Below are 9,722 nucleotides of genomic sequence, written 5' to 3'. Positions count from 1 at the left end.
CTCTACTAACGAGCTGATGAGTTGTTTTAGGTGTGTGATCGATTAGAAAGAGTTAGTAGTGTTGTTGTGCCTCCAGAAACACTGCCATAGACAATAATGCATACGTATTTTTTATGTCTACGCCTACGGTTGAAACTTTTTAGAGTGAAACTGATGGGTGAAAAACGTAAACAACGTGACATTTGACAGAAAAATGTGCCAACTTTAATGACAGGAACACATAAATATTTGTACAATTACAATCATACGCTAAATGAAAATGACTCGGTGTTTCAGCAAACATTAAAGTACAAAATAAAAACGTTGAATGCAGCGCAGGGACTAGTGGGATTTTGAGCGACGACTCCAATGAACTGAATCATATAGCCGAACCGACTCGCTGAATGAATCGGAGATTCCAACGCTATTCCTATCTGCAGCCTGCAACCTCGGGAGCGCGCAGAGGAGGCAGTGTAGCGCATGCGCAGTCTGGCGATGGGGATTTCCAGCGGAACATGAAGGTAAGAGGCGCTGGATGATGGGGAGGAGGGCTGCTCATTAATGGTGCCCAGCACCGCACGACACTCAATGGGCATGTTTACAATCAAGTTTTGTTCATATTGAGGTAATTTAAAAGTAAATGAAGGATGGTGTGTGGTTAAATTGTGTGGTCTGTGGGTTTACAGGGCCCTGCAACTGCGCTAATGTTAGCAGTGGTGTGCTAACTGCATCTGATATCAGCTATAGAAACGAGTTAAGTGTACAGTAACGACAATATTAACGTCTATTCCTGTAATAAACACTTGTTCAGAGATCAGATCGAACTGTCTGGTGCTTTGACAGATTGATTTACTAAGTAAACGAGACTCATATTAGCTGTGTTGCTAACACACGTCACTGTTTATCACTGTAGCAATGCAATGTAGGCAGAAATAATCATTTGTGGATACTTCAATGTTCTCTGTAACCCGTTGTTTGTTTTTGTTACGTTTTCTATGTTCAGTATGATGTGATTATGTTAGGATAATATCCTGATGGTAGTGATGACACATGCTAAAGATAGATAGATTAGATAACTTACTGTTAAGTGTACTGTATGTACTAGGTAGCTTGAATGACAGTCTCGTTAGTTTTCATTGAAGGTAAATGCTGGGAATTCTATGTGAGGAGTGAAGTGGTTTGTGTGGCCTTATTGTACACAGTCCACAATCATAACTAGAAAGATAGTAGTTTGAGATCCTGTATATACATGATTATATACACGGAGCTTTGTGGAAAGTTCCAAATTCCTGTCATTCACAATATTGACAATTCAAAAATTGTCCCCTGTTCTGACCAGTTTGTTTCTAAAAAAAAAAAAAAAAAAACCACAACTAATTTGCTGAAGATTTCAGGATCTATATATTACCTTGAGAAAGCTCTCCATTTGAATTCCCATTCATCTCAGATTCTCAATAAACTCAGGAAGTATTCTGCATGCTGCTATCCTTGGACACAGACGTTTATGAGTCAATCACCTGAGCTGTAAATGCTGATTGGCTGATGGAACCACAGTCCGAAACCCTTCACTTCTGGTTCTGTTGGTTACATGAGCTGATATAACAAAGGCAAAAGTTTAGTCCATTTTGCGTTAATACATTTTATTTTAATATTTTATATTTTCATAATATTGATAACATCTACCTCTCCTTTTGCACTACTGTTTGATTATTTGAATTTAGGTGGTTATTTAATTCTATGTTGTTGTCTTTCTCTACATGTTGATACTGGAAAAGAAGTTGCTTTTAATCTCATTGTACATGTGAAAGGGCATTTCATTTCATTTAAATGCCATTCCAAAAAACAGTGGCACTATTATAATGGAATATTTGTAGTGTATATGTTGCCTGCAAAAAAAACCAAAACTAAAAAGACTACATTTTAATGTCTTTTAGAGTAGGAGGATTATTTGTGTACCTAAAATGGTGTTATGGCATCTACCATGGAGCTTCCAGAAGCTAACTGCCCATGCTAACTTTCAAACATTTTACTCCGTTTAGGCTAACCCAAATTTAAATTCATTCAACATAATTACACACATTTCCATTCTCAAAAGCTCAGAAAATTTTTAAAAACAGCTTAGAGTCTACTATAATTTAGACCACATCACAAATATGTAATGTTCATTCTCATGGTCTGCTTTGGCCTTTCTGTGATGCATGCATGCATTTTTAATTAGCTCTGTGATTGCAGGTCAATAGACTGAGGCAAGTCTCCGCTTATTACACAGAGTGGTGTTATTCAAACGGATTTGTTCTTCTCTCATTGCAGCTTTGGACATGGTGTTTTTTAACGTATTCTCCTCTCTGCAAGCCCTGACCTTCATCCTACTGCAGAGGGAAAACCTGACCGTTAGGGCTTAAAAAGGTGAGGAGTCTCCATTCAGCCCCCAGTTCAACCACCTTCTCATGTCATGTTGCTTCCTTTGAGGTGTTTTGGTTCATGAGGCACCCAGAGATGCCTATAACCGCAGGAAAGAGCCCTGGGCAAGGTGTACGCCCAAATTAAACCGCACACCTCTTCACTTTCATTATTCCATATCACTCCTTTGGAGGATGATCGCAACTTGCTGATTTTCCCCACTGTACTGCACCGTTGTCCCAGGTCTTTCGGTGTCCAGTGGGAGAGAGACCTTGAGATGGCAAGGGGTCCCATTTAAAGAAACTCCTGGATTGTGGGATAAGCGGGTGCCAGCTACGCAACCCACTGCCACCAATGGATGCCAAGTTGCGTGAAGATCTGTTCCGCAGGTATGTGGCATCTCTGGAGAACCGGCTCGAGGAGGGATCTGGTGAAGGAGGAGATAAGCCAGGGGCTAAGACTGAGGAAGCACTGATTTCCACTGCAACGGCACTGCTAGGCTCATACCAGCCTGACCCCGGGCAGCGTTTTCGCATGGTTCGGTTCTACGACGTAGCGGAGAACTCACTGAGAACTCAGAGAGGCGCAAGCTTGCGGACATTGGAGACAGCCTTTGCGACGCTGGAAACCATCTGTACCAACTTGTTGCTCTTTCCGTGGAAGAAGGAGTTCCGTTGCATTAAGGTGAGTCGAGAGAACGAAGGATTCTCCAAAAAAGGCCAAAAAATCCCCAACTAATTTTGCAGTTCTTGAGTTCTGTGGGGCACAAAAGGAAAGATGTTTCTTTTTGGGTGAACTACCATATATCAGATGAAATGAGTTGTGTGAGGAGATATGGTTGTAGGGTTATTATTGAGCCTTTTGTTAATACCTTACCTTAACATTTTCTTGGTTGTGTACGTGAAAGAAATCAGACAGTTTGAATGTCATAATTCCCTTTGACCATTTAATGACCTTTCTTTCACCTTTACAGACCTTCACAGGGCCATACGTGTACCAGTTGCAGTCGGTGATATGCGACGCGGACTTGCGTTCACTTCTGCGCTCCATGGGCTATACAAGAGACCAAGAATCGCAGTACCACGTACGGGACCATCCGGGCGGAGCCTCCCACCTTCGGCAGCTTTCCTTTGAGCTGCTTCTCGCACAGGCTGAATGCCGGTTACTCAGCGAGGTGGTGTCCATGTCCCGGGGCTTCGCCTCGGAGCTGGAGGCCGTGGATGTGAGGAGGAACACCAGAGAAGATGCAGCAGGGTGTGCTGACGCCCTCCGCCGACGGGACAGCCTCACCGGAGACTTGTCCCGCCTGTCGGTGCGGCCCTTGGATATCGACCGTGCCCATCTTAGGCGAAGCGGTCGACCCTCCAAATCAGTGGATGTAACGGACAGCGCTGGACACTGGCACCAAGCCAGCAAGCCCGTGTTAAAGGCTTCGCTCAGCCTCCGCAAAGAGCCGTTATTCGTCGACACGGAGGAAGACATGAAGGATGAAATCCTCCGACCGAGTCCCTCGCTTTACCCCGTGGCGGCTCCGCCCTCGTACAGCCCAGTGGCGGACTTCTTTCCCATCCAGTCGCCCCCGTCCGAGCCATACTCCTACCACTTGTCCTCCCTCGATGAGGTGGACTTGTACACTGAGCGAGGTTTGGGTGGCCTCCAGACCCCTTCCAGACCGCCGAGCCGGGAGCCGCGAGAAGCCCGGGACAGTTGGGTTCTGAAGGGGCACATGATGAAGTGCCAGGGCTGCGGATTGGGCTGCCCTTCGCTCTCCTCCTGCCAACGGTGCGACATGATCTTGTGTTCGTCCTGCCACGCGGTGGAACCGACGCCCTGTTGCGGCTTCCAGGATTACACTAAAACTTCCCGCCCTCTGGACGGATACATGCCCATCAAGGAGAAGCTGTCCGTCTACTCCAACGCCCACTCCCACACTCACCCTCACCCACTCCCCCATGCTCAGTCCCACTCGCTGTTGCTGGACAAAGCCGTGATGAGCGGCAAGCTGTTTCCCAGTAAACCCGTGGGATCGGCGGTCGGCTCCGTCAACAGTGGCGGCGGCAGCGTCGGTGGGGAGCGGATGAGTTTGGGCGGCTCCCGCTGCGGCTTTTGCAACAAGCCCGGGGCCTCCCACACCTGTGTGAACTGCTCCAAGGTGTCATGTGACATGTGCATGAGCCTTTACGGCAGTGATGTGTGCACCCGCAAAAATCCTCATCATAACTTTGTGCCCAATCATCAGCTCAATTTCAAATCCAGCACCATATCCCACCTCGTGTATCGATAGACCAGGAACACGGCCGTGCTTCAGTTTTGCACTACACCTCTATTGCTCCTTCTATCTCTGCTTCTTTTTCACCCTTGATTTATTTTGTTTAACGTTTCCTACTTCCTCTCTCAGTTGGCACTTGTTTTGGTCATGTGATGTTGCAGTGCATTTCTTATCCCTCAGTAGCTCTACTTTATCAAGGACAGAAAAAAAAAGGTGTTTAACCAGAGAAATCCATTCAGTATCAATGTTTGTTAACTTTAAAATAACCATGCAGCGTGAACTGTGAAAGTTTAGCAGAGACTTCACTCTGGAATTGAATTGAGTAAGTTGGAACTTCTCAAACTTGAACAAATGAAGAAAAAAAAAATGTTACACTGGACGTAAATAGTATATATTTTGAATTGTGAAACTATAGATCTATGTAAGACTTTTCCAGTTGAATGGGTTTTAAGTTGTGAATTTGTATCAGAACTTCTAGTCGCTGTTAAGTCCCTATATTGAGTCCTCTGACAGGAAATGCCTTGTGGGTTTACCCCTAAGAAGTCAGCCTACGCTGTTCAAAAATGCTGCTGTTGAAAGTAAAACCAGGAGAGGGCACTCCTGGCTTCAACATGTTTTGCAAGAACCATGAATCTCTACTTGGCAAAGTTCATGCACATACTGTATGATTATGTTTGTGTATATATTTTTTCCTCTGTCCAGGTTTCCTTTACATTATTGTAACCTGTTAAGTTTTTAATTCATTTGAAATGGAGAATTATTTAATATTTTGCTACGCTGACAGTCATTAGAAATGGTTTTGATTTATTTTTGTTAATTCATTGTACATGAAATGTATGATGGTGTGTACAGTACACATACCATGGCCAAACTAAAGTGTTACTACTGGGTGAATGTCACAAAGGATTGAATGGGTCATATTTCACCCCAAAATCCAAATGAGACATTATATTACGCTTCGAGAAAATAAGATTCTCATTATTGCACTGAAAAAAAAAATACAGCATTGAAAATCATCCTTTTTTGGTCTCAAATGATTTTTTTCTGAACCACCGCATTCGTACAGTAGTATTTTACAAGTGTTGTTTTCACTTATGGTGGAGAATTATGGTAACGGTTATGAGAATTAGAGGTGTATTTTAGGGGGGAATTGTACTTAATTGTTAAGAAAATAATACTGCAAAGAAATGGGCCAGCCAGCATAGGCTTAATTTTCTTTATGCAGAATCGTATTTCTTTTTATTTAGTTGTTTGTTTCGTTTTTATTCTGGAGTAAAATATGACTTGTTTTTGTGAAATTCACCCTAATAAGAAATTTGTAGAAGCTTTGTATTAGCACAATTTTCCAAAGTTTGCCTGATTTATATTATTCCATGAAGTTAACACTAATTAGTATTATATATATATATATATATATATGTATATATATCAGGACTAGGCAACGATTAATCACATCCAAAATAAAAGTTTGTGTTTACATAATTTATTACTATTTTGTATATATAAATACACACCCAATGCATGTATATATTTAAGAAATATTTGCATGCATATAGTTTATGTATATTTATACAGAATTAATATTATATATAAACATAAATATTTGATATATTAAGTGATGTTTGATTATAAGTGAAATATTTGATTATATTAACATTTTTCTTAAATATATACATGCATGAGTGTGTATTTATATATACAAAATATGTATATACACTACAGACAGGTATATTATTTAAACACAAACTTATTTTATTGTGCGATTATTCGTTGCCCAGCACTAATATATATATATATATATATATATATATATACAGTCGTGCCCAGAATTAATCATTCCCCTGGTAAATATGATAAAAAAATGGCTGTAAAAAATAATCCGCATTGTTTATCCTCTTGATCTTTCATTCAAAAAATTGGCAAAATCCTAACTTTTCGTTTAAGTAAAAGAATTGAAAGTAGGGGGGAAATCACATTATAAAATAAATGTGTTTCTCCAAAACACGTTGGCCACAATTATTCATAGCCTTTTATTAAATACCTTTTTGCAATCTCCTTTTGCCAAGATAACTGCTCTTAGTCTTCTATAATGCCTGATAAGTTTGGAGAACACCTGACAAGAGATCAGAGACCATTCCTCCAAACAGACTCTCTCCAGATCCTTCAGATTCCCAGATCCATGCTGGTGCTTCTTCTCTTCAGTTCAGACCACTAATTTTCTATATGGTTCAGGTCAGGGTCTGGGAAGCTCATGGCGGAAGCTTCATTTTGTGCTCCCGAACACATTTTTTTGTTGATTTTGATGTTTGTTTTGGATCGTTGTCCTAATGGAAGATCCAACCACGGCCCATCATATGATTTCTATCAGAAGCCGTCAGGTTTTGATTTTTTATCTGTTGATATTTGATAGAATCCACAATGCCATGTATCTAAATAAGAAGTCCAGGACCTCCTGCAGAAAAATAGGCCCCCAACATTAAAGATCCAATGGTATATTAAATTGTACACATGTGGTACTTTTTATCCTCATGTCCACCAAACCCATCTAGAATGCTTACTGCCTAAAAGCCCTTTTTTTTTAGTCTCATTTGACCACAGAACCCTGTGCCATTTGAAGATTCAGTCGTGTCTGACCACTGAATATGCTAGAGTTTGTTTTTGGAGGAGCGAGGAGCATTTTTCTTGAAACCCTCTCAAACAACATGTGGGGATGTAGGGATTGTTAGATTTTTTTTTTTAGGCTTTCTGACCCCCAAGACTCAACTAATCTCTGCAATTCTCCATCTGTGATCCTTGAAAAGTCTTTGGCCACTCAAACTTTCATCTTCACCGTCCATTAAGAAAACATAGACTCGCATCCTCTTCCTGGCAGAATCGTAACATCTTTAGTTTATTGTCCTGATGGTCAAAATGGGAATTTTCAGTTCTTTAGCTATTTTCTTACATCCACTTTCTATTTTGTGAAGCTCAACAATCTTTTGATGCACATCAGAACCATGTTCTTTGGTTTTATTCATTGTGATGATGTGATGATGATTCTGGAAATTTGGCCTTTGTGCTTCTTCATATTTAAACTCCTGTGAAACAAGAAGTCATGACTGGACAATTTCATGTTCCTAGTCACCCTAGTGTGCTAAAAAAAAAAAGGTAAATATTAATGGGAATATACTTCATGGACATTTTATTCATAAAAAAAATTCTAGGGGTATGAATAATTGTGGCCAACGTGTTTTGGAGAAAAACATTTATTTTATAATTTTTTTTATCATATTTAGCAGGGATATGATTAATTCTGGGCACGACTGTATATATATACATATGTGTGTGTGTGTGTGTGTGTGTGTGTGTGTGTGTGTGTGTGTGTAAGTAAACGTTTAAACAGATTTAAACAGGCAAACGCTAAAGGGTCTATAATTGAATCATTATTGCGGTGATTATAATGTTGTATGCTAATTGACGGAGTGAGTAGCTTTTCATTTCTTAAACAGCCATGTAGGAAGATGGTCATATTCCAGGATGACAATGTGAAGATTCATCAGGCTCAAACTCTGTAAGAACACAGTGCTGGACTCTTGCATTGACAATACAATATCTTGACTAAAAATGAATGCACCTCTTGATGGAAATACATGTTGTGATGTTATTCCATCAATATGGCCATGATGTGTCTTCCTACATGGTTGTTAAAGAAATTAAAAGCTACTCACTCCATCAATTAGGGTTAGAAGAACTGTTGCCAAACATATAACATGATAGAAACATAATCAGTGCAATAATAATCCAGTCATAGATCATAGACTAAGCATTTGCCTATTTAAATCCAAACATTTTTTTAACACCAAATATTTTTTATTTATTTATTTTTTCCCGATCAGTGTATGTGTGTGTGTGTGTGTGTGTGTGTGTATGTATATATATATATATATTTTTTTTTTTTTTTTTTTCGCCTGTACGAACAGTAGAGTCAGTATATCATTCTGGATATATCTGTTTAATTTCAGAGACCTTTCAGCCTGCTCTCCTCCTTGCTGCCTTAGGTAACCTGAAGGCTGCACACAATGCAGGACTCGATGCTTAATGTCTGTACGCAGCATAAAGCGAGGGCCAAAAAAACAAAAAACTCGACAGGGAAACATAATCTAGCACAAGACATGAAGACGGCGTGTTCTGACAAAGTAACTTCAGTATGTGTTTTTGATTTAGTGAAATGCGTGTTAGTGGATGCGACTCGTTGTCTCCCTGTTGAACAAAACTGCTTCCTCCTTAAAACTTCTGCAGTTGTTTCCAGTACAATACAGCAGCCAATAGTTATGTGATTGGATTTTCCACTCAAATGACAGCATGATTAACCAGTCCAAACTGCTATGTGCCAAACACCCACAGGCTGTGAAGATAGACCCACACCTTTACTGCTTATGTGCACAGTAACTGAGCCATTTAAGTGTGTTTTAACCTTGAGGGATGGATGACATTCTCTCACACACGTCATCCTGACCTGTTGATCTGTTTGTGTGGTTATTTCACTGGAGATGAACTGATGATGAGTGAATTCACCCTGACACGCACACACACACGTACTCCTCGGTTTCCTGCTTTTCATCAAGCATTGGTGAGATCTCTCTCTGGCCGTGGTGGGGCGAAGTGGCTGGATGGGTCAGGGTGTGTGTCAGTAAAAGTATAATCCTATAATTATATAAATTAATTAAAGCGATGATTTTATAAAATAATTTCAAAAATAAAATTCTACAAAAAAGCACTGCCTTTGGTGTTTTGGTTTTGGATAAAAACGAGCTTAAACTCACAGGATTCTTCAGTAAATTAAGTGGTTTCAGTGGAAAACTGTTAAACAATTGTTTGCTAAAACAACATTGAACCATATCCTCCTGGGACCCAGGAATCGTTTTTTTTTTGTTTTTTTTTTGTGAATGTCTCTGACACGTCGCCAGATTTAAGTCCGGGTGTACTGTGAAGAACACCGTCAGGGCTTTCAAGATATACCACATGTTTGGGGGTTTCACCATGAAAACAACTCCTCCTCATTGGTCTTTTAAAATGACTGACATTCATTTAGAGA

At 40.3% G+C, this 9,722-nt stretch overlaps 1 protein-coding gene across 4 annotated transcripts; it reads left to right on the top strand.

Annotated features, from left to right (window-relative positions):
• The first annotated feature begins 370 nt into the window (after positions 1 to 370).
• Positions 371 to 9,375, top strand: spata2 (spermatogenesis associated 2). Of its 4 annotated transcripts, none has more exons than XM_089124713.1 (4): positions 371 to 500; positions 2,290 to 2,385; positions 2,623 to 3,063; positions 3,353 to 9,375. In XM_089124713.1, exons 3-4 carry the CDS (start codon positions 2,734 to 2,736, stop codon positions 4,661 to 4,663), a joined length of 1,641 nt encoding a protein of 546 aa, XP_088980839.1. In that variant the 5' UTR covers positions 371 to 500; positions 2,290 to 2,385; positions 2,623 to 2,733; the 3' UTR covers positions 4,664 to 9,375. The 4 variants fall into 4 exon arrangements, with proteins under 4 accessions (XP_088980839.1, XP_039545805.2, XP_039545807.2 ...); XM_039689873.2 differs by having other exon boundaries at positions 482 to 604; XM_039689871.2 differs by having other exon boundaries at positions 2,290 to 3,063.
• The last annotated feature ends 347 nt before the right edge of the window (positions 9,376 to 9,722 follow it).

Source organism: Pimephales promelas, chromosome 20, assembly GCF_988280905.1.
Source record: "Pimephales promelas chromosome 20, fPimPro1.hap1.1, whole genome shotgun sequence".
Lineage (NCBI taxonomy): Eukaryota > Metazoa > Chordata > Actinopteri > Cypriniformes > Leuciscidae > Pimephales > Pimephales promelas.
This window is presented reverse-complemented; position numbering and strand designations above follow the sequence as displayed.

Bases quoted from the DNA above. Each gene is read 5' to 3' on its own strand.
- spata2 (XM_089124713.1), top strand. From the start codon at position 2,734: ATGGATGCCAAGTTGCGTGAAGATCTGTTCCGCAGGTATGTGGCATCT. The intron at 3,064-3,352 runs GTGAGTCGAGAG...TCACCTTTACAG, and splicing joins AGGAGTTCCGTTGCATTAAG to ACCTTCACAGGGCCATACGT.